General features: G+C 36.6%; 1 protein-coding gene across 2 annotated transcripts in view; it reads left to right on the plus strand.

The window, feature by feature from the left end:
- The window catches only part of Glra3 (glycine receptor alpha 3), a 126750-nt gene that overhangs the window by 61584 nt on the left and 40835 nt on the right, over window positions 1-24331 (plus strand). For both annotated transcript variants that reach the window (XM_050147817.1, XM_050147818.1), the window contains exons 4-5: window positions 8510-8733; window positions 17609-17691. In XM_050147817.1, the coding sequence (XP_050003774.1) occupies window positions 8510-8733; window positions 17609-17691 (307 nt within the window). The remainder of the gene's footprint in view (window positions 1-8509; window positions 8734-17608; window positions 17692-24331) is intronic.

Consider the following 24331-nt stretch of genomic DNA (forward strand, 5'->3'; position numbering starts at 1 on the left):
TTGTTTATTCTAAGAACACTAGCTTTTGGATTTTTTTTTTAAGTTGTAAATTTGGCAAAGGAACAACCATAGATGGATCTGGGAAATGCATGTCTTGCCTGGGATGTTTTAAAGTGTTATTTGAATAATTAGAAGATAAACCTACCTAGCAGTAAAATTTACAATTTAATAATGATCTGTCTCTACTGCTTGTAGATCCTCATATTAACTGAGTTATTCAGAACAAGTAGAATTTTTTTTATAACGAACTCTTCATATATTTCAAGTCTACTGACCCTATTACCAAACATCTGCCATCAGACACTATAAGCTTATAGGCAGTTCCCCTATGGTAACCCGGCACTACAGACAACAGAATGTTATCCATGGCACTAGCATGCACAGCCGTCACTAGCTGGTTAACGAGTTTGCTCGCCTTTGTGATATCCGGGATTGAACTTTATGCAAAGTGGGGAAGTGCACAACTTCTATCTCTCCAGTATTGGCGCTACTATCTTTAAGATTTTGGAGCTCATTTTGATGGCATCACATTCCAGAAGCATTTATTTCTGTCTTCCTGAGGAAGGTGAGGGGATGTTGTAAGACAGGCGTTACAAGGTATCATCTATGCGCTATAAAAATGAAACTTCACAATAAACCAACAGGAAGACAGCAATACTCTTAGGAACCTGAGAAACTAAGGTTGAATCGGTGGGCTCAGGGTTCATTGCATTGACAAGGGGCTCACTTAATTTATTTGTTGTTTGAAGAATGCATTGTTCAGTGTTTTAATAAGCTATTTTAAGAAATAAGATTTGAATTATTTAATTCGTATTATAAGTCTGAATTTCTGCCTACGTCCCTTTCAACTCAAAACAAGAAAGCAAAAGAAAACATATGAAAGAAAGGAACATTTTTTTCCTCTTAAATTTGGCCATGGGTTTTGAAGTATTATCCACTACAAAAGCCGAGTAACGGTTTGCGTCTGAATGCGGGCAATCTGCTTTTTCAATCTTCTTTCCTTTATGGGCCTTCTATTTCTCATTACTTATCAGGGCTAAATTATTTGCCCTTGACATTTTTTAGTACCTTGGTCGTGGAGGAATATGTTCTAAAGCTTAATTCATTCTGAAGAATTCAGCCCTTGAAGCGAGTTTTATTGCCTTTACTCTTCAAATCTTATTTCTCAAAATAGCTTATTAAAGCAAAGAACAATGCGTTCTTCTAACACCAAATGAATTAAGCAAGCCCCTTGTCAGTATGCACATAAACACTGAACCCACTTATTCACTCTTAGCTTATAAGCTTCCTAATAAAGAATATTGTTTTTTTTTTTGTTTGTTTTTGTTTTTGTTTTTTGTTTTTTTTTTTTTTTTGAGACAGGGTTTCTCCGTAGTTTTTGGTTCCTGTCCTGGAACTAGCTCTTCTAGACCAGGCTGGCCTCAAACTCACTGAGATCCGCCTGCCTCTGCCTCCCTAGTGCTGGGATTAAAGGCGTGTGCCACCACCGCCCGGCACAAAGAATATTGTTGTCTTCTCATTTTGATATTTAAATAAAAAGGTCGAGATATTTGTATTTTGAGACACTTGGATTTCCACCATTGCTTTGTTATTATTTTTTAAATCACTGTTTTCACAAAGAATGCTAAGACTATATACATATCATCAATCTTTCTGGGTATCTGGGAAAAATAAATGATTTTGTTGAAAGTTGAAGGTAGGAGTTTATTTAATATAATTTAAAATCTGTTCTTAGAAGTTGCAAAAAGCACGGTGAGGAGATACAATTCTAGACTCGTCATTAAAGAGCGCTGGAACACCAAGACATCACTACTACAGAAAAACATTTCTCAACAGAATATTGCTCCCAAATCACCAAAAATAAATAAATGATCCTCTGTAAGCAAGAAAGACATGCTGCAGGGCCTTTTCGACATGGTGTCAGAAAAGGTCACACAGTGGTATTTCGTGAGCGGGATGGACATGGTACCTAACAGCAAATAATCTGCTTCCACACAAGACACCTTGCTTTTGAGACAACGTCACCTGCACAAGGCACTCCGTGCTGAGTTAGTCTGTAGCCTGAAGGGACATGACAAGATCTCAGGTTTAATGCATGCCTGTCATGTGGCATTAGTAAAGCAACTGAACGCTCCCAATCTGTGGGAATTTAATCAGTTAAAATAACTTTCATCTTAGGAAAACAGCCAGGTGGAAACACCAAGCTAATTTTAGAGAGAAAAGAATGTAGCCACTAATTTGGAAATAGGTCAGGCAAAAGCAGCGTATGGAAATAGAAGAGTGGTACTTACATGTCTCTCAAAACTTTAGCATCAGTGTTGGGCTAAACCCATCCTAGAATTTACATGCACTTGTACTAACATTTGCACACTGTATCCAACTAAAAGATGACCCAGATTAGCAGAGACAAATACGAAAGATGAAAACATACCACCGTTTGGCAATATATCTTTACATCGCATTCAATTGACACCTTACATTCAAATCTAAAATATGTCATATAAATAAATAAATAAAAATATCCACGAATTTGAAAGTTATCAAGGTGGGGTACATAGAAGGAGGTTGAGGGAGGATTGGGAAAGGAGAAATATAGAAACATTTTGAATTCAAAAAATATTTAAAAAAAATTGTCTCCATAGTCTCAAATAAAGAAAATATAGAACTATTAATGCTAATGGTGTCATGTACTCAGGAAATAGAATATCTAGTGATTCATTACTTTTCCCCTTTAGTTCTGAATTTTTGTAGATTGTTTAGATACTGTTTAGGCAACAGTAAATTGTAAACACGTTTTTAAACATTCACATCATTTGACTCAGAAGCAGCGAAATATTTTATCTGCTATTCTCCAGAACTATTTAAGTCAGGCTGCCGCATACAATAATATTTTCTAAAAAGAAGTTAATTCCTCGGCATCTGTATAGTACAATGAGCAGCCGCCACACAGCTTCTTGGCCAATGTCCAAATCAATACACAGCTTCTAAAGAATTACCCGAATTGCTCAGAAGAAAACAAGTGCAAAACAGTTTAATTTTGTCTCAAACAACGTTTAACTCTCTAAAATTTTGGCTAAATGGAACATTTGTTTATTAATCTTCAGCTCATAATAGCGCAGAGTAAATGGTTCTACCATTTAAGCTCTCATTAATTATAAAATTCCCCTGGACAAAAAAAAAAGACTTCAGATTTAGAAGTGTAAACTATAGTTTGTACTTTTATAAGTGAAGAAGGCATAGAGGGTAAAACTACTTGAAAATATTCAAAATAATCACTAGAATATTTTATTTGTGTGTCTAAAATTTTATTTATAGCAAAAAGTGTTTGTCAATAATATCTATGCCTTTGTTCATGCTTACTAAACTATGTGTTTCCCCCAAACACAAAGCTGCTGTCTTAAGGGAACATTGAAGTTTTGGAGGAAAGTGTAATAATCAATTACATTTTGAAAATATGCATATATATACCAAAACCTGGGTAGTGTGTGTGTGTGTGGGGGGGTGTCTACATGTACACATGAAGCCAGAGATTAATTTGAAAATCATTTCTCAGGTGCTGCCTATGTTGATTTTAGAGTCAAATTCTCTAATGAACCTGTTGAGTAGAGTAGGCTGCTGGCCAGTAAACCCCAGTGATCTGGTTTTCATAATTATATTTGCTAAATTTTTATTTTTCATAGACTCAAAGAAATCTTCCTTGGTTAGTTACTGGTGAAATATTAACATGGTATTAATGAAACCTAATTTGTCAAAATAAAGAGTGTCACTATGACTGTTACACATTGCTACCATCAACTATGTGGGTGATACAGGTGAGATCGAGCTGGTTGTTGCTTACACGCTTAAATAGAATCCCAATCTTCTATACAAGATTATGTTATGAAGCTGGTAGACTCATGTTTGAAAACAGTTTACATCATCAGCTAATAATACTGCTTTAATCCCTTATGATGACTGCTTGGTTTATGATGGAATACATGCACAAATCTATGCACATATATGCATACATATACATGTTTGTGTACATTGTGAGAGCATGTACATATAATTCAATTATAAAACTGTGCATATCTTTAGAGTGTATGTCAACTTTACGTAGAATTCTATCAATGAGATACTTTAGTTTTTAATAAAGTAAACATGATTTCTATATTCCTAAATACACGTTACAGATTCTGTAAACATTATACTAAGTGAAAGAACCTAGACACCAAGGGTCACAGTCTGCATCACACCCATGACCTGAAGTGCCCAGTACAGAGTCTATAGAGTTTGAGAGCAGAGTACTGGATATTCGTTGTTGGGAGCAGGGATAAGAGACTGCATAGTGGGTACAGATTTTCCTTCGTGGGTGACAAAATAGTATGGAACTGAATAGTTGTGCTGGCTACACAATATTATTAAAGTATGGAATGCCACCAATGGCAATCCTATTTGCATCTGACAATATATTTTTAACACATATTGTATGTATCACAGGTTAGAGAAGATAATCCAGAAAACTCACAGGGTGGAAGGTCATCAAAATGATGTTCAGTGATGATATTATCCATCTTTAAAGTACTGAGTGCCTTTTGGCCTCTTCAAAAAGTTGTTAAGTATTAGCTGGAAGGAATTTTCAGAATTCTAAGAATGGTGAAGGATATTTTTAGTGCTGAAAGAAAACAAGTTATGCTTTGAAGACTTTATTGCCCCCAATTGTTAATGACTTCTATAATTTGAGTTATGTATTCTGGTTGGGGAAGATATTTTTTTAATAGAAGTCCTAAAATGACAAGCAGATGATGCTCACATAATGTAAAATACATATTGCAAATGAACATCATGAATAGATGGTTCCATTCATTTTGACATGTATTTGTGATTCCCATCAAGTAACAGTACAGTTAAGTGAAATAACTTGCTCTAATTTGGAGAGAGTAAAATTTCAGATGCAGATTTGGAGTTTTGAATGGAAGTAGTAATAGCAGGAGGAGTTTCACTTCTACAATGTCTAAGCCAGGAGAACTCTTGCTTGTTTTCCTGCTTAGTGCAACATAAATATAGTGTGGGGGGGATAGAAGCAGAGTATGGGAAGTTGAAATGTTTTTAATCCCTACCCACCGGTCTATTAGTATAACTGGCTGTGAGACTATAGTCTGCCTGTTTATCCAGGTCATCATAAAGAAGGAAAGTGTGCAAGTAAAAAGAAACTGAATAAGAGTGTAAGTTGGCAAGTGTGGTAGAAGAAGATAGTAAAATAGTGAGAACATGTGGATTGCTGCTAGGCACACATTAAGAGAGGTTCTTTCATCTTGAAACCAAAGAGCAACAGTAATCATTATTTTTCATTGATATCCAGCAGCTAAAAATACTGTGTTTCTTTACAAAAGTAAGACTGGCCAAATTAAAGGAACTCAACTTATTGAAACAAACATCTAAATTTTGAAAGTGTTTTCATGAAAATATGCTTGCCTTTCCAGCAATTCTGATGTGAGAGTGTAAGGATTGAGACGTGATCTTTGTCTGCAGTTTTCAATCTTTACGCTACGAGGTTACTGAATGGTATAACGAATACATTTCTGTCAGTTTAACACATCTTATGTTCTAATCATTTTTTTTTGTTTTCCAAATTGGTACAAAATTATATTCCTTTATAGTTTTTTTTGGTAATTTAGAAACTATTCTGACCTTTTCAAACAGAATAAACATATGGATAATGAAGAGGAACTCAGGAGGAGTTTTTAAATAACCTTTCAAAGACTCCAAATAGTTGGTATAAAATGGCTTTTCTTTCGTATTGGTTTAGTAACTGAGGAATGAACAAGGGTTTTCCAATGAGCCATTATTTCAGAATCAGTGGTCCCAGACGACTAATTTCCCTATGGATGCTCCTGGAGCAGATGGTGCAGACAACATGGGGGATATTACAGAGAATGTTAGAAGCAATTATGCCACCATTGAGTGTTAGTGTTCTACGCTTTGTAATATGCAGATTTTATTCTGTAAGGTGCTTCAGAATTGCAAAGGTCTAGAAAAGTAGTTGAGTATTTGAGTGAGGTAGTATTTATTCTTATTTCTTTGACAAATTCATTTTCTGGTTACATTTTTAACTTAGCTAGCAACTTTGGATAAGACACCTTAAGACAAGAAGAATTCCGGATTATTTTTCAATTTGTCTATGAATTTTGAATTTCTATTGAAATACCATATCCTTTTTAATTAAAATGATATATCTATCAATATTAATACCAGAAGTATTTTGAAGATAAGAAAAATATATACATACATATGCATATTAAAAATGACCTTGTCACTAAGCACAAAATCTGCATAATACCAAGGCAGACCAATAACAGAATGGAAAGGTAATATGGAGACAAAGTTCCATCATTCCTCGCTCAGAAGCTACTGGGAGAGGGATGTTTCCTTTAGACTGTAAGTAGCTCATGGTCAATGGAAACACTCCCATGGAAGGCCACACACCTGAGAACATATGGGCAGCATGAACTGGAACTCATGGATTTAAGAATAAAAAGAGGACACAAAGTCTGATGTGTATCGAAGGAGGATAAATCTGAGGGAGATGGAAAAGGGGGTTAACATATTCCAAAGAAATTTTGGAAAATTTTCAAAAAGTTATGTATTCCTATTGCTAAATGTCAAACATTTAGCGGTGCTTATATTCTTTTTTGAGATGGTCAAATACAGTCACAAGAAGAGGCAGACGAGGTGCAGGGAACATCTGGCAGGCAGAGGAGGGAAAGTCTGGTATGTAAGGTTAGTTGCAGTTGGAGGGAAGTAGTATTGGTGCCCAAATACCGATTAGATTGTGAACTTGACTTGCTTAAATGACAAAGTCCAAAAGTTCAGGAGAAGTCTCTTTTGGTGGCTTGCTTACCATATTTGATATTAATGAAATAAGAAAATTGTTGGGTTTCAGTTCCACTGTATATCTCTAGTATTTTCCAGATAACTGAAACATTTCTCAAACACATGTATAAATCACATGTAATGAAGTCTATAGATTTACCCAGTTCAAAAATGCAAGGAGAAAATGAATAATAAAACTCCACATCATGGGGCATGGTCAGGAACACCTGGAGCTTTATTTTTTTTTTCTCCCAAGATCAGTGGAGGCATAAAAATTAGCAGTCCAAGATCATCCTTGGCTGCATAGTAAGGGGGAAGTCAACTTGGCTCAAAATGCCAAAACAAAAAAATGTGCTATACAATATTTTATATACTATGCACATGCAGACACATAGTCACGAATGCACCAAACTAAATTTTGATTGAGAATGTGGACTTTACTTTTGAAATTATCTTTAAAAAGTGGAATTGGAAAATGTCCCTAAAAATACCCACTTAAAATATTGCTGGAATTAGCCAGTATTACTCTTTTAATTCTCACATATATTCTTTAGTGTTGTAATAGGAGCAGCGGGGCTGCGTCCCCAGCACCCCGGCTGCCTGCTAGCTTATGCCCTGAAATAATTACATGGACACTGTATTCTTTTAAACACTGCTTGGCCCATTAACTCTAGCCCTTACAGGCTAATTCTCATATCCTGATCAACCCATCTCTAATAATCTGTGTAGCATCAGTCTTACCCAGAAAGATTCAGCATGTCTGACCTGGCGGCTTGTTTCATTGTGTCTGCCTCAGAGAGCAGAGCTATCGCGTCTGCCCAGGAGAGGGGAGCATGGCGTCTCTCAGGTCACTTCCTCTTTCTCCCAGCATTCTGTTCTGTTTACTCCTCCCACCTATCTTTTAACCTATCAGGGCCAAGCAGTTTCTTTATTGCTTAACCAATGAAATCAACAGATTGATATATGACACTCCCACATCACTTTGGTTTTCCTAAATTGCTTATTTTATAAGACTTGTCATATTTAACAAAATTATTAAATATTAAACAGTTGTTTTATACCAGAAATAGTGGCACACACATTTAATACCAGAACTGAGGAGATAGAGACAGACACATCTCTATGAGTTCTGGGACAGCCTGGTCTACATGGTAAATTCCAAGCCTATCTACAAAGGCTGCATATTTTGCCTCTAAAGCAAAAGTAAAATTGTGTTTTATTACTCTAATAGTATACATTGTTATTTTTGTATAATAGAAAGCTTTCAGAAAACAATATAACTCTGAATCTTCTTAGATATCTAGAAGAAATGTTTCTAAAAGTAGGAGAGATGGAGAAAATGTTTGGCATCAAATGTCTAACTACTATTTAATATTTCAATATGACAAATCGGAAAATAAAATTTGAAAGGGATAAACAAAGTGTGCTGAACTCTCATTATCTGCTATTTTTTTCTTTTCTTGGATGACTTGAGGGTCTCCAAAAACACAGTCAAACAGTAAAACATTGCTGTAGTTTCACACTCTTGTCCTTCATTTAGATATTCCATGTAGTTCTCCATGCACAACTGGTGAAGCTACAGTGACAGACACTGGTTCAGTATACTTCCTAAAGCCTCTTTTTATTTCTCTTCTCATCTCCCCTTTCTCTCTCTCAGGATTACAGAGTAAACATTTTTCTTCGTCAGAAATGGAATGACCCTCGTCTGGCATACAGCGAATATCCTGACGATTCCTTAGACCTGGACCCCTCCATGTTGGACTCCATTTGGAAACCCGACTTGTTCTTTGCTAATGAGAAGGGGGCGAACTTTCATGAAGTCACCACAGATAACAAGCTGCTGAGAATTTTCAAAAACGGAAATGTCCTTTACTCAATAAGGTAAGCACAAACTTAAATGGCCAGTTTTAGAAAAATTAGGCTTGGTTTTTTTTTTTCTTTGTTTATACAAACTAACATAGTTTTGAAATTTGGGGAAAACTTATTGTTTCACTTGAGTTCTAATATGTGATATTCCAAATATATCTAATTAATAAGAACATTTATAAGTCTCTAACCCCGGCACAGTACAGATTCCAAAAATCTATCTTAACAAGTCTGTTGTGTAATATTAATTTAAGACATGTTACATTTGTTTATGTTGTGGAACATTTGTTAATGATACAAAGATGTCTTGCATTCTTTTATATTGTATTTGTTTAACACTGTTAGGCTGTGCTACTATACCTCTCTAAAATACCTGATTGGTCTAATAAAGAGCTAAATGACCAATAGAAAGGCAGGAGAAAAGAGAGGTGGGGTTGGCAGGCCAAGAGAATAAATAGGAAGAGAAATCTGAAAGAGGAGATATCAAGGAAAGAGAAAAGGCAAGGAGTGAATCCCAGTCCTGATTAGTCTTAATAATAAAAACCTGGAGTCAGATATCGGGATAACAGCTGAAAGATCAGAGTCATAAAGGACCAGCCACAGTTGCCTCTTACCTCTCTGACTCCTCAGACCAAAAAGGGCCAAGCTCCTCTCTCCATCCTGCCTATCACTTCCTTCTGTCTGTACAGACCTTCAGACTTCTGTGATCTCTAGGCAAGCTTTATTTATGAGAAAAAAAAATAGTAACAAAAGAGGACCTGAGGGGCCAGCCACACAGTCGCACAGCTAAGCACAGAGTAAGAGTGAAAGTAAGATATACAGAAGTAAGAAGAGGAAAAATCCCAGAGACAAATGGTAGATGGGTTAATTTAAGAAAAGCTGGCTAGAAACAAGCCAAACTAAGGCCGGGCATTCATAAGTAATAATAAGTCTCTATGTATATTTGTAAGCTGGGTGGTGTGCTCCCCCCAAAAAAAGAGCCAAAAAGAATTAATAAAAAAAAAAACTGCACAAGTCAGTGATGTTTATTAAACAAGTTACCAGGATTCACAGGGGCAATTGAAAGATCTGTGCTCCAGAAATCACTCAACTTTGGTAAGTCAATAAATATCAAACTGGAACATGGTCCATAAATAAGGAAAATAGCTATTTACAAGGATACAATTAATCAGCTTCACATTTTAAGTATTCCAAAATATATCAATTATTGTAGAATACAGTATTCTACTGTTATTTTCTTAGCTGTGGTTAATAAAAAGGTCAAGGACAGAATTCATGTTGTCTTTCTCACAAGAGAAATATGCCGTACTTAACCTGATGTGCTGTGTTAAAACAGTTGTATCAATAGTAATGTGTTTTTAAATGTAAATAAAGTTAGACTTTGTATATAGGCTTTAAGCATAAAATAACTCCTTTTCTGTAACAGTTTTGTTGTTCTTATTAATGTTCTTTTGCATACAAATGTACTTCTTGTGGTACCAACCACAAAGTAGCTTGCATGTTCATTAATTAATTAATTCATGGCTGAGGAGCTGGAGAGATAGTTCAGCAGTTAAGAGCTCTGACTGCTCTTCCAGAGGTCCCAGGTTCAGTCCCAGAAGCAACACGGTGGCTCACAATTATCCTTATCTACAGTTCCATCGGATCCAGCAACCTTGTCTAGCCTCCGTGGGCAGCAGACACACATGTGATTCACAAAAGTGCATGAAGACAAATATTCAGAGCCACAAAATAATAAATAAAATAAATTTTAAGAAAGAATTTGGCTGAACACAGTGATATGTTCATATTATTAAATATTTTACATATATCTCCTGTGCTAGGAAGATGTAAACAGTCAGGTCTGGGGGTCTTGTTGTTGGTTAGCAAAGCCTACATGGTGATTTGTAGGCCCAAAGAAAAGAAGGAAGAGAATGAAAGAAAAAGTAAGGGGGGATGGTAGCTGAAGCTTAGGAGGAGCAACCAACTGGGATTGTCCTTTGGTCGCTACACAGCTATCCTCACAAGTGCGCACACACTCACAAACATGCCCGCACACATGTATCAGTGCACAAATTAAATTAAATGATTAAAACAAATTACAGTAATGAGTCCAAAATTTTCTTCCATCAAGTGGCATTATAACCATTGCAAGATTACCACAAAATACACTATTCTTTTGTTTGTGCTAATGGTGGCGTTAACAGTCTAAAGCACAGCCCCGCTGTGTAAAAGTGCAGCACATGTATTGTGTACACTAGATGTGCATTACGCTAGACCATCTATTAATAGGCTTATTCAAGGATATTCTGGGATGTTTACACAAGGATAAAATCAGTCCATGATACCTTTCTTAAAATTTACCTCCATTTTAATCAACACATGATTATGTACATAGAGCTATGCAAGAACTTTGAAGGGAAAGCTCATAAATTTATTAAAAATGATCAATGATAGAATGATAGAGTACAATCTCCAACATTTCAAAACATGTACATAACTTTGTCAACTATAACATTTTATTTTCTGCTAAATTTTTTAACGTATCTACAGGTAATTAAGAAACATCGTATCACCAGAGTTGGTGAGATGATTCATCAGGGGAGGATGTTAGCTGTCCACACTAGCAGCTTGAGTTCAGTCCCCAAGGTGGTAGGAGACAATGACTCCTGTGAGTTTCCCTTCATTTGTGTGTCATGGGATACTCATTTGCACGGGCATCCATGTACATGCACAAATTATATTTTTAAGTAATGTTTCTTTATTATATATAACACCGGGTACCATGTAACGATCATTTTTTTGTAAAATTAGAATGTGCTGACTATTTCATTTGGAAGAACTGAAATATTCTATGTGTGTGAGCACATCTCTGAGTGTGTGTGTGTGTGTGTGTGTGTGTGTGTGTGTGTGTGTGTGAAATGTATCCAATATGATTATGGGTATTTATATGCAATCTTATTGGAGCTGGAAAAATGTCAATATAAAGAAATGAACTATGGAGCTAGCAAGATGGCTCAATGGGTTAAGGAACATTCCAGAACATCTGATGACATGTGTTTGATTCCTAGAACCCATATGCTGAAAGAAAAAGACCAACTCCTGAAACTTGTTGTCTGACTTCCACATGTGTTTCATGGCATGCGTGGAACGCTCCCCCAATAAATACACCGAAAGTTAAAAAAAATGTTAATTAAAAATAAGAGCTATGCTCTCACGTATTCCCACATTATTAAAAATAAACTGGAGTTCTTCTTGTGAGGAGGAACTTTTGATAGCGATATGATGTCTTGAAGGCTTATATCAATTAAGTCTGCCCTTTCTGAATATTCATCCAATAAAACAGCGCTGTTATATAATTTTAAGAGCAAAACAATTCCTTCAGTAAAAATGATTATGCTAAAGGTATCAGCATTTATTTAAAAGAGAATTTCTACATAATTTTCAAGACCTTGTCATTGTGTCACTTCTAAATGCCTGAGGACTTTGCTAAAGACAGAGGAATGATGATGGATGTATTTCTTTTGTAAATGGGACCATCCCTTATAGGTAGCTTGTATTTCTTTTAACATTTGGAAAAAGGCTATGGAATGATTAGAAATTTTTCTTTTATCTTTCAGTATGAATTTAGATGAAACAGATGGTCCTTTGGTTCATAGTCATTCCTGTATCCTGAATCAAATGATCAAACAAAAAACAATTTCGTGAGTTGATTTTGGATATTTCACAGAACTTTGAAATCCTCAAATGCTCCAAATTTTCAGTTTCTTTGATAGAAAAAGAAAACTGTATTAGAAAACAGATCTTGTCCAGTTTGCAAACAGAGCATTCAGGCTGTTTCATGGGAAATTGGACTTCCCTGCCTGTTTTAAGAAGGCATGAGGTCCTGGCAAGTGCAACTGAGGGAACTTGAGCAGACATCTGCATTTCCTCTTTAAGTCTCACTAAGACCCTGAACTGAACTGAATAACGAGGAAAGATGGCATTAGTACACAGGAAGTTGAAACGAATAGACAACAAATTAACAACAGACGTGTGGGAAGAACATTGTCTAGGAAGCTTGGAAATGAATGTGAGAACTGACTTCGGCAGAGATGGTAGAACACAAGGCAAGTGGAAAACAGCAGAAGGCAGAAAATAATTAAGATCTTTAAATTTGGGGGGATTTTAGGTGAGTAGAACTTTAAAAATTGAAGGATAGCGAAGAGCTAAAATGAAAAACTGAGAATGGATTTAAACTTTTAGTAAAAACAGGGAACCTCCTACCCTGACTTCCTCACCCCATACTCTTCAATCAAGAATTTCTTGTTTTGTCTTTAGACCTGGGCAGAAGCAGGATAGAAAAGAACAAGAGGTGTTTTCAGGAATTTCAAGAGCAAAGATATAACATCCTCTTGTAATTCTCAAGAGACATCAAACCAAGGAGAATGTAATGAGATTGTAAAGGAAATAGTTACAGAGCTTGATGAGCACTAACATTCAAAAAGTCACTATGAAACACTTCTAGTGATAATTATATTTCTGGTGGAACTTCGCTTCCCTAGGGAAAAGGGCTATCAATGAGCTATTGATGCTGACAGATGTGTTGTTGGATCATCCTATAGCTATGGATGATGGCAGATGCTTTGCCATATCATCCTATAGCCACGGATGCTGGCAGATGTACTACCGTATCATCATAGAGCTATGAACAATACTCCATGAGCATCTCTCTTTAGTTGTACCCCAAATCACTTTTAGTTTCTCAGTCCCAAAAACAGCCATTTGAAAATATCTTGTCATTTTTTAGGGCAAGAGACCAGAGAAACAAATACAGAGAAAGAGAAAAAAAATACAAAAATAAAAGAAAAACTAACAAAAACATGACTGAAGAAAGGTAGAAAAAAATAGAGCAATTTAAAATTCTCTGGACAAATACATTTGCATTTATAAAGTAATACTTCCAGGAATGAAAAATTAAAGACATTAACACACTATAAGAGCAAGCAGTGGGGTGCTGAAGAGAGGGTTCAGGTATTAAGAGCAGTGGCTGCTCTTCCAGAGGTTCTGAGTTCAATTCCCAGCAATCACATGGTGGTTCACAACCATCTGTAATGAGATCTGGCGCCCTCTTCTGGAGTGCAGGCATACATGGAGGCAGAATATTATTTACATAATAAATAAATAAATCTCTTTTAAAAAAGAGGAAGCAGTGGGGGAAATTAGGTAAAACAGAGGAAACATCCAAGAAAGTAGAATCAAAGCACATGCGTGCATGCATACACACACACAGAGAGAGAGAAAGAGGAGAAAGAGGGAGAGAGAGAACCAATTAGATGGCAGAAGAATGTAAAAATCAGTAATGACACTTAAATATGAGTTTTAAGGAAGAACAAACTAAAGGGTAGACTTTCCATTGAAGCAGCATAAGCAGATACCCTGTTGTGTTCAGCCACTAAGAAGGAACAAGGAGCAATGAAACCTAGTAGAATTTGAAGGAGCCCTAAGAATACAAAAGTGTAAAGACAGTCAACATGAGACACTAATTAATAGCAAGGAAAAAGCACTATGCAATAGCAGTAATTATGCAAATTACCAACCATACCACACACATTAATCACAGACTCCTCACATGTAATTGTGTGATATTTGCTTAACTACAAGGACCTTTTGGGCTTGGTGGGAAACTAAATATGCAGAGAATATGTTGTAAGGTTTTTAAAAATGTTACATTTCCCCTATAGAATGTTAAACAGACTATTTCAAGTATTAAATAGCACATACAATCATTTTATAATAGCATAGATAAATTAATAGAAATAAGAGACAGATAGCTGAAGAAAGACTAACACTGAAGAAGTAGAACTGAGATATGAATGGATGAAGAAATGGTTCAAATTAAAGAAATATATTTTTAGATTTACTTATTTTAAGTGTATAAGTATTTTGTCTGTATGTATGTATATGCATAGCACATCTGGCAAGGACCTGCAGAAGTCATAAGCATGTGTCAGATCCCCTGGAGTTATGGATAGCTACAAGGTACCATGTAGGTTCTGGAAACCAAACCCAAGTCCTTTGAAAGAACATTAATTCTCCTAATCACCGAGCCAACTCTCCATCCTTGGTGTGACTGGATTTTATGCTTACAGAACTATTTCAAATTTCATATCTTATCTATGGATTATGCTAAAAATGTTTAAATAGCTTGCATTTTGGATGAGGGGTTTGGAGTCAGACATGTGCTTCAAGATTTAAGTTTCAAATTGTATTTTATACTGCTTATAAAGTTAACCTGTCTCCATTTAATGATTTCTGAAAACACAAAATTCCTGAGTCAGAAATAATGGAATTTATTATTAGGGGAAAGCAAGCAGCAGGAATACTTCTGCCACCACCACAAGTCTCAGAAAACCAATGTAATAGGTTTGGATGAATGTAAGTGTAAGTGTAAATTTTAAAGAAGCCAATGATTTTCAAAGATGAGTCAGCCGTTTGAAAATGACTATTTCTGTAATCCAAGACTTCTTAGGGGGGCAGTAGGAAGTGCATATCCTGTTTACGTATCTTGTCTCAGAAAGAGGACTTAGTGTCCTCCTTAAACAAGTAGTCATTCATGTCCAAAACAGAACATGAGTCATTGCCTCTGTACTGAGCTGAACTTTGATGTGGTCAGAACACATCTTTAATTTGCATGTCGTATTTCGATAAACAAATTAAATATTGCAACCAGCTGGCACTTGTTTGACAATCTGGGTTTCGTTTAATCAATAATATTTTACATTAAATAAAAGAAAGCAAAGTCAAAAAAAAAAGTAGGTTCGTATAGGATATGTTTTTGCAACAGGTTTTATGGAAACCTTTTTGCTTTGCCAAATAATTCCTTTGAACTCCCCCCCCCCCGTATTGGCATTATGTAACGGCTCCTGTCTTAAGCCAGAGAAAGAGCCAGGATATAAATTTGACAACGCATGCATGGGCAGAGTGTGGAGAGGAATCTGAGAACACTTTCTACTTCCTCACAAAAGGTCAGAGCAGTCTGCAAGTCAGCGCCAGAAATTGGCCGGCGAGGGCCTTGGATATTTGGGAAATGAGTGTGCGTGAATTTCAGAATGTGCATGTGTATTCTCTCCGGAGAAACCCTTTCACAAGGCAGGGAACATCTTGTTCACCGAGCTCTAAAACTGCCTTTGAAAGAGAGTATGTGTAAATACATTCTATTACTTAACTAGAAAAGACCAGAAAAGGCACAGCTTTTGAATATCAAGCCCTCTGATTATTTTACCTTGCTAAGGACCCTAACTTCAATGAATTACCCAATAATCCTTCTGGAACTCTTAAGAATCCAGCAGCCCCATTTGTCTAACCATTTATGTCTCCCAGACTCTGCTAATTGGACCTATGTCAGCAAGATAGTCCCTGGAAACTATATGTCATTATAACTTCATGTCTGTAGTCTATATAAAAATGCTGTTTTCGAGATTATAGTTATATTTGTTAGATTGGTAGTTATTTTTGTTATACTATAAGTAATTCTCATGTATGATTTAATTAATTCATCTTTTGCCCACTCATTAGAATTTTGAGGACGGGAATATGAGGGAGACAACAGTCAATCATTAAAATTCAAGGAGTATTCAGAATTTCCTATGTGTCAAACACTTAGCTAAGAGAAGCCCACACAACAACTCATGATACTACACTTCAATTTTCCAGTAGGTATAATTGTCATTATTTTAGAGATGAGAAAGCTATTCTTTAGGGGGGGTTGGAGTAATATGCCTTAGGTCACAATGCTCACATAAACTGTCCTCTTGGCATACTCACTAGTACAATGGACATTGATGAAGAAACTAATCAATGTAGCTGAGTAGGGTTTCTCACAAAGAACTTTGAAGAATATTGACCATGCATCAGGACCTCCCTTTTTTAAAATCCCTCCCAGTTTCACATGCTACAAATTTTGGGAAAAAAAATGGAAGACACCTCAGCAATCTAGTTTCAATATGTACATATATGTCTCAACATATATACAATGTAGAATGTATACATATATGCATACATACACACAAATACATATATTTGTAAGGCTCATATGGAACATACTTGTTAAGTCTCTGGGAGTGCAGGAGGTCTCTTTGCAAGGGCAGGATGCTGGTGTAGACCTTTTGCATTGCCTTGCTGTGAATAAAAACCAGAATATGGTTTGGTGAGCATAATACTATGCCATGATACTGTAGAACTATTTCCTGACTCCTATAGGACCTGAGGGGATGTCTAAGCCAGAAGCAGCAGACACTACTTACTCTGCTAACAAACATTCAAGTTCTTCAGATTTGCTGTGCTCAATGACACTCTATTCACCAACAAGTCAAGTTGTTCAGATTTTCTCTACTCACTGCCCCTCTAGGCAGTGCCACCGTCCCAGAGAGAGCTGCGAAAGTGACCAGAACTGTCATATCGGATTATTTCTCCATACCCCAGTTTTCCACATTTAGAACTTTACTTTCCTCTATACACTGACCTCTTAACTTTCAGTAATATGATTTTAAATGAAATGCACCTTTCGACATTTGGCAATTCTGCAGAATCCACATTTAGTTTTATCTTCTGGGCACCACTTTTGGGAAGAAATGCCTGTCTTCTGGGCATTTCTACTCAACTCTAAGGGGGAAATTAATAAACAAATAAATAAGTAAACGTGCAGAATGTTATATTTGCAATGATACTTCTTATCTTTCCTGACAAAAAACCTGATTAATGTATAAATACATAGTCATGCCAGAATGAATAGCATTCTGAAACTGAAGAAAATTTCATCTGCACAGCTTTCATCACTATCAACACAAAAATTGTTGTCTCTGGGCAGTAAAATATTCATGTGTCCATGGGAAAGAGTCGACCTTTAACAGAATTCCTTTTATCCTTTCAGATTGACATTAACCCTGTCGTGTCCGATGGATCTCAAGAATTTCCCAATGGATGTGCAAACCTGCATAATGCAGCTGGAAAGTTGTGAGTATGAGCGACTGGCATTTGCCCGAGCATTTGTTTAAATGCAGGAGATGGACGGGTTAGTGGTAAGACAGGCCATTTATTTTGTACTTTGCCGGGGACCTGTTTATTGAATAAACAAAAGGAAAACGGGCCCATCATTGAAAGCAGGTGTCATCTATATTGGCTGAAAGCCTTCCAAGGCCCAGACATTTCCTCCGTCTCCCCTCATAGTTGCCACAAAGCAAAGTATCCCCGTGTTTTCAGGAGTGAAAACAATACCTACGAGTGTTGCAATGTGCATACCGTCAGAGTTGATGGAAACTAGCAGCCTGGATCCGCACCTTATGTTTTCCATTAATCAGTGTTTGGTAGTTGAGCTGAGTGTGCTGTGTGCGTCACATCAGAAGAAATGGCATTTGAATGTATCATACTCGCCAGAGCATTCAGATTTCCTCCAAATGTCTCGCGAATGGACACATGCATGTCAGCTAACATAAAGCAACATGCCAGGTGCATGTTTTATGAAATATTTCTATAATAATATGTGATATATAATAGTATATGAATAAAATATGTATATAGTGATTATTATATACATAGTAAAACAGTTTACGGTATTTAATCAAAGGGAACTAGTAGCAAACATATAATTCATTTATATGTATATGTAATATATTTTCAAGAAAACTCTAATTTGAAATCTTTCCTGAAGGAAATTGGAAAATTTATCTGCAGACTTCAGGGTCTGATGGGCATAACTGTAGTGAGGTAGAGTTGTCACTAGATGGCGTACAAAACTCATGGGGGAAAATGGCACAACCCTCGTATCCCTAGCCAGCACTGTTTTTCTTCAGGACATATAAACATCTATTTCTCTGATAATAACTCTGATCTTTACATTTTAAGTGGTTTATTCTGTAAGTGTCTCTTAAATATTAACCACAGGTATGGATAAAATGTCATAGTAGTTGAAAGGAAAACAAAGCAATCTGAAATTGGGATATTGAGACATTCACTAATACAAGTGGGGCAGCGCATAATGAAAAATGCTTAGCAGTACATTCTTTGGACTCTGTACAACCAGGAAGATCAACCTGAGGTCACTTGGCTGTGTATCTTGTTCAATGTAAGGACATAGAGAAACAATATGCACGCAGATGCGCGCACACACACACACACAAACACACACATAAATTGGCAAAGCAAGCCACAGGACAAAACAGCTCATTGGTGCCATGTTTACTGTTTGCTATTCAGAGGACAGAGACAAATTGTCCAAACTTTAAGGAACAAAGAAATTATTTGGTATTTATTGATTGATTTGCTTATTTATTTGTTGCACACGTGTGTTACGCCCAAATCCGCGAAGTCCCCCAAAAGCCAACAAGGAGACCAAGTTCCATATATCAAAGCAAAGAGTCTTTATTTTATGCAAGTTTGCAAACTTGATCTCTCCGTATTGGAATAAATGGAGAACCCTGAGCTCAGTTAGAGTTGGGTTTTTATAGTAGTAAAGGTGAGAGTGAGGGGTTTCTGAGGTTCACGACCCCTGATTGGCTGACATTTGTCAAAGGTGTCCTGGTGAGTGTGTGCTGGCAGGTGATCTTATCTACAATAGTTGGAATATAAGGCATTTCCTTTAGATGGTCTGTTCTTGGGTGGTGTTTGGGTAATCTCAGTTTGTGGTTCTTCCTGCAACCAGGTATTGCTTCAGGGTAAACTACTGAGACTCAGGCCTCCATTACACTTACTGATGGCTGAGTCCTACTCTAGCAGGTGATAATGGTTGCAAGTAAAGAACTTCCTTTAGGTGGTCTGTTTCTATTTAGCTTATCACGGATGGCTCCTACAGCTTGTGCACTCCTGTTCCTGTGCAAACACATATGTCAAGGTGCACATGTACATGCGAGTGTGTACATGTGGAGGACAGAGACATCTGGTGTCTTCTCCAATTGTTTCTCCACTTTATTCCTTACTTATTTCTAGATAGGAGCTCACTGTCTTGGCTGCTGGGAATCCAAAATACTTTAGGGATCCCTGTCTCTGCCTCTCAGCACTGTGCTTGAAGGCACACTCAGATTTTTATGAGTGTTTGAGTAATAAAATCAGGTCCTTGCTTTTGCATATCAAGCACTTTAACAATGGAGCCATGTACTGACATCAAATGTGTTACCCCAAAGATTGTTTTACCAGTGATCCAAGATTATGCAATAAGTTTCATAACCTTAAGAACAGGAATAGAAAATAGGGATGAAGCAGGACATTGTGGTTCAGGAATGTGATTTTAGGTATTTTGAAGGCTGAGGACTGAGTATCATGAGTTCTAGGCCATCCTGAGCTACTTAGTGAACTCCTTAGGCCTTATGACATCACTTAGTGGTAGACAGAGCATTTGCTTAGCATGTTCAAAGACTTCCTAGGTATAAGCCCCCATAATCTCCTCCACAAATAAAAGAAGAAAAATTAAAAGGGGAGACAAAGGAAAGTGAATGGGACAGGATGTGGATGTAAAGGTTCTAGGTATGTGAGTCAAAGCTAAAACAATCATATAAGTAGGATTATATTGTTGAAATAAAGAGCGGCGGGGCTGTGTCCCCAACACCCCAGCCGCTTGGCTAGCTCACGCCCGAAATAACAACACACAAACTGTATTCATTTAAAGAACTGCTTGGCCCATGAACTCTAGCCCTTACAGGCTAATTCTCGCACCTGGACTAGCCCATTTCTAATAATGTGTGTAAGCACCCCAAGGTGCGCTTACCGGGAAGATTCTAGCCTACATCCATCTTCATCGCGTGTGCCTCAGAGAGCAGAGCTATCGCGTCTACCCGGGAGAGCTGAGCATGGCGTCTGTGCTCCCGAGCTGTCGGCTCTCTCCCCGGAAGCAGAGCAGAGTCTGACTTCACTTCCTCTTCCGCCCAGAATTCTATTCTGTTTACTCCTCCCATCTATGCTCTAAGCTAAGCCAAGCAGTTTCTTTATTGCTCAGCCAATGAAATCAACAGATTGATATATGACACTCCCACATCATTATATCACACACATTAAAATACAACTGGAATATATGAAAAGGAAATATTTATAAGACTTCTAATAAATGCAATATTAGCATATTTGTGGTTTGGGTTATTTCTGTCTATAGTCAAAGGGAATTACGACTAAAGCTCCTTTAACAAATGCTGTGAGAATCTTGCACAAAAATGGCGGCTGTCAGAGAATGGACCTGAGAGGAAAAGATATCCAGGAAGTATATTTTCAGAAAACTAGAAACGACACACATGTCTAAAAGTCTGTATTCATGGTACTAAAATTATAGGCTATACACAGCACAGGTCTACACAGTACTAGTTTATGGGCCTTCAGGTTATGCATAGCACAGGTCTATACCGTATTAGTATTAGTTTATGGGCCTTCAGGTTATGCATAGCACAGGTCTATACCGTATTAGTATTAGTTTATGGGCCTTCAGATTCCACTGTATGATCTCTTTTAAAATAATTTGCCAAACATTAAGCCGTCCTTTCAAAAGACATTTTTATTGATAGTAGTTTTATTTAAAAATTCATTTCTATGAAATGTATTTGTAAATTACTTTGTACTGACATGGAATAACTGACCCGCAAACAAAGATCTATGCTGATTTAAGTTCTATTCCTAAATAATTTATATTACAAAGAGATATGCAGCAGTAGCGCTAAGAAAAGGTCCAGTATTTGATTTCTAGCTTTTTATTCATATCATGAAAACATTTGTAAATTTGCCTCTCCTATTAGCCAGTTGTCTGACAATGATGACAGCATTCTTAATTATCATTGTAGCAGCAAAACTTTAATTCTGTGCTTCATTTCTAAAGAGTAACACAGACAACATAAGGAACAGAGATTGATAAATAATATTTACATAAATCTCAACTGGTGACAGAAAAATAAAATTGAAGAAAGCCAGTGAGTGCCCCAAGATCAGTCCTAAAAATATACAGATATGATAAAAGTAACATTATATTGATTCAACAGGTTGTATCTAGTAATACACAGACACACACACACAAATACACAAATGCATGGGACAACAGTTAATGAAAAAAGAGGCCATGAATTTGAGATGCAAATGGGGGGCTTGGAAGGGAAGAGAGAAATATTGCACCTGAATTACAGCCTCAAAAATAAACAACAACACAGGCAGAAGAATAAGGAAATACAGTTTTTCTCAAGCATTGCCCTTAATCACTAAAAAAAATGTTTTTGAAAAGGTAGACAGGGCTCGAGGATCAATTTAGAGAAAATAGAAAATCTTTGAAATATACTTTAATAGGCTTTGGGGATAGAGATGTCTAAAAATAGACTATGCTTTTGTGCAGGTTTGGGATGGAGCTTCTAAATGTGGAAGGGTTTATTATTGACATTTTCACATTGATTTTATAGTCGGGTCTGATATACAGATTGCTTATTCTGGATATTACGTTACTTAGTTATAAAAATAATAGAGCTTGTGAGGTATTTTTTGCAATTATGTCCTAGTAATTTCTACCGCTATCCAAACGTTCTCATAATTTAAGAGTTTGGATTAGGTTCAGGGTAGTGTTGTACTTTTTTTGTTTGCTTTCTCAGATACAGATGGTTCTTGTTTCCAGACTATTTTGTTACGTAATCTCTGTAGTTGTAGTGTGAGTGAAGAGGAAAAAAGCTCTCTTAAGAGAAAAGTATTGGCGGGTGAATGGATTACTGGTAAAAAATAAATTCCAATTTGAACCTTAGTGATCCCACCCCTCACAATAACCATGACTCTTACCTCCTCTTTACTTCACATCTTTCTAAATTGGAGTTTCCTATTACCAAGCAGATCTTTAAAACATATGACAATAAAAATGAGATGCAGCCACCATCTTATAAAGTGATTATGTCACAAATAGTATTATGATTTTATACCTTTTAAATATATTACCTCCTTTAATCCTAACCACAGCTTAATCACATAAGTTTATTTCCATCTTAAAGATAAGCCAACAACGCCTAAAGATATTGTCTTTCCCAATGGCATAGAACAATGAAATAAACAGAGCAATTTATGATTTAGTAACTGTCAAAGACATGCAAACATCAGTAACATTTAGGTCTATCTGGAGAGTTCTATTTGTAAATCGTCACTATGACAGCCATACGTTTTCTCCACAAGCTAACGATACACAATACTTGCAAGAAAATGTTGGTTTATGTTTTTTTTTTCTATTTCCTCTCTTCCTGACTATTTTACGGAGCATTAAAATTGGCTTCAACCTCAACGAAGGCGCTCCCTGCCAGGGGCATAGTCAGTAATTTGTCCTATGAACATCAGCCAGCAGCAAACCACTTTTGAGTAGGACAACAATTCAACCAATAAAATACCACAAACAAGTTCTATATCTCCCATCCTATATCTGTCCGTGTTACTTACTAGAATAAATACCAAATCTCTACTCTTTCCTTTAGTTAAATATTGTGTTGTTGGGCTAGCCCGTTATCCAGAATTGACTAATCATCCAGCAATATGAACCACACACCACTATGCATTTCCCAAAGAAAAGGCCTTAGAAAACTGGACAACAGTATACTACAGATAGTTCTAATTTGTTATTCTTGAGAAAAAAAATGTCATTTTGACCAGCTGAAGGCCTCTTCTACCATCATCAATGTCTGTTGATGTTGATCAAATCATCTTGAAATCTTAAGAATGGTACAGCACAACAAATTCTATCTAAAAAATTGACTCTATAGTCAATTAGTGATCCAGGAGAGTTGATAGTAAGACTATAGAGTCATGTTAATATAACCTGGCTTTACCCTTATGGTTCCCAACTAGGCTCCTCTAGGTTATCACTTCTTTTTGCCTTCCCATCTGCAAGTTCTTTTAATGTTGGGGTTCAGTACCTAGCTCTGCTGTCACTGATTCAGCAACCGTGTGTTGAGAGACTTAGACATACTAAACCCGGTGCAGTTATTTTTCACCAGTTATTTTTCACTTTTCTCAGATGCAACACCATGCCTTCTCTCTGACCTGTAAGACATCCCTATTTCTCAGAATAGCTTGTTTCCTCAGAGCTAAAGAAAAAAAGGCTTGACCGCATGTGTATACTGCTACAAGGTCACTTCTGCCCTTTCTTTTTCTGTATTTACTTCTCTGCTCCCCATCCACTTGCTACACTTCACAATATGTTATCTAAAATGTTTGCATTTTTACTGCCTCCTCCATCTAAACCCTTTTCACAAGTGTTAGGAGACTGTCTTTCTTGCTCAGCAATGTTTGTCACTGAAATCTCCATGAACTTGGGATAACGTCCTCTTTTACAGTCATTAATAAGGAAATATCTTGCACAGGACAGCAGAGTAGAGTCCAATTGAGATCATATTTAACTCAAAGATTCCTTAAAATAAGAACACCAAATTATAGACTCACTGACCTTTATTTATCTCTAGAAACCAATTATGAGTGAGTACATCCCATGTTCATCTTTTTGGGTCTGGGTTACCTCACTCAGGATAGTGTGTTCTATTTCCATCCATTTGCATGCAAAATTCGAGAAGTCATTGTTTTTTACCGCTGAGTAGTATTCTAATGTGTATATATTCCACACTTTCTTCATCCATTCTTCCATTGAAGGACATCTAGGTTGTTTCCAGGTTCT

This window comes from Alexandromys fortis, unplaced genomic scaffold (assembly GCF_014885135.2).
Source record: "Alexandromys fortis isolate MF-2015 unplaced genomic scaffold, M_Fortis_MF-2015_v1.1 scaffold_58, whole genome shotgun sequence".
Taxonomy (NCBI): Eukaryota; Metazoa; Chordata; class Mammalia; order Rodentia; family Cricetidae; genus Alexandromys; species Alexandromys fortis.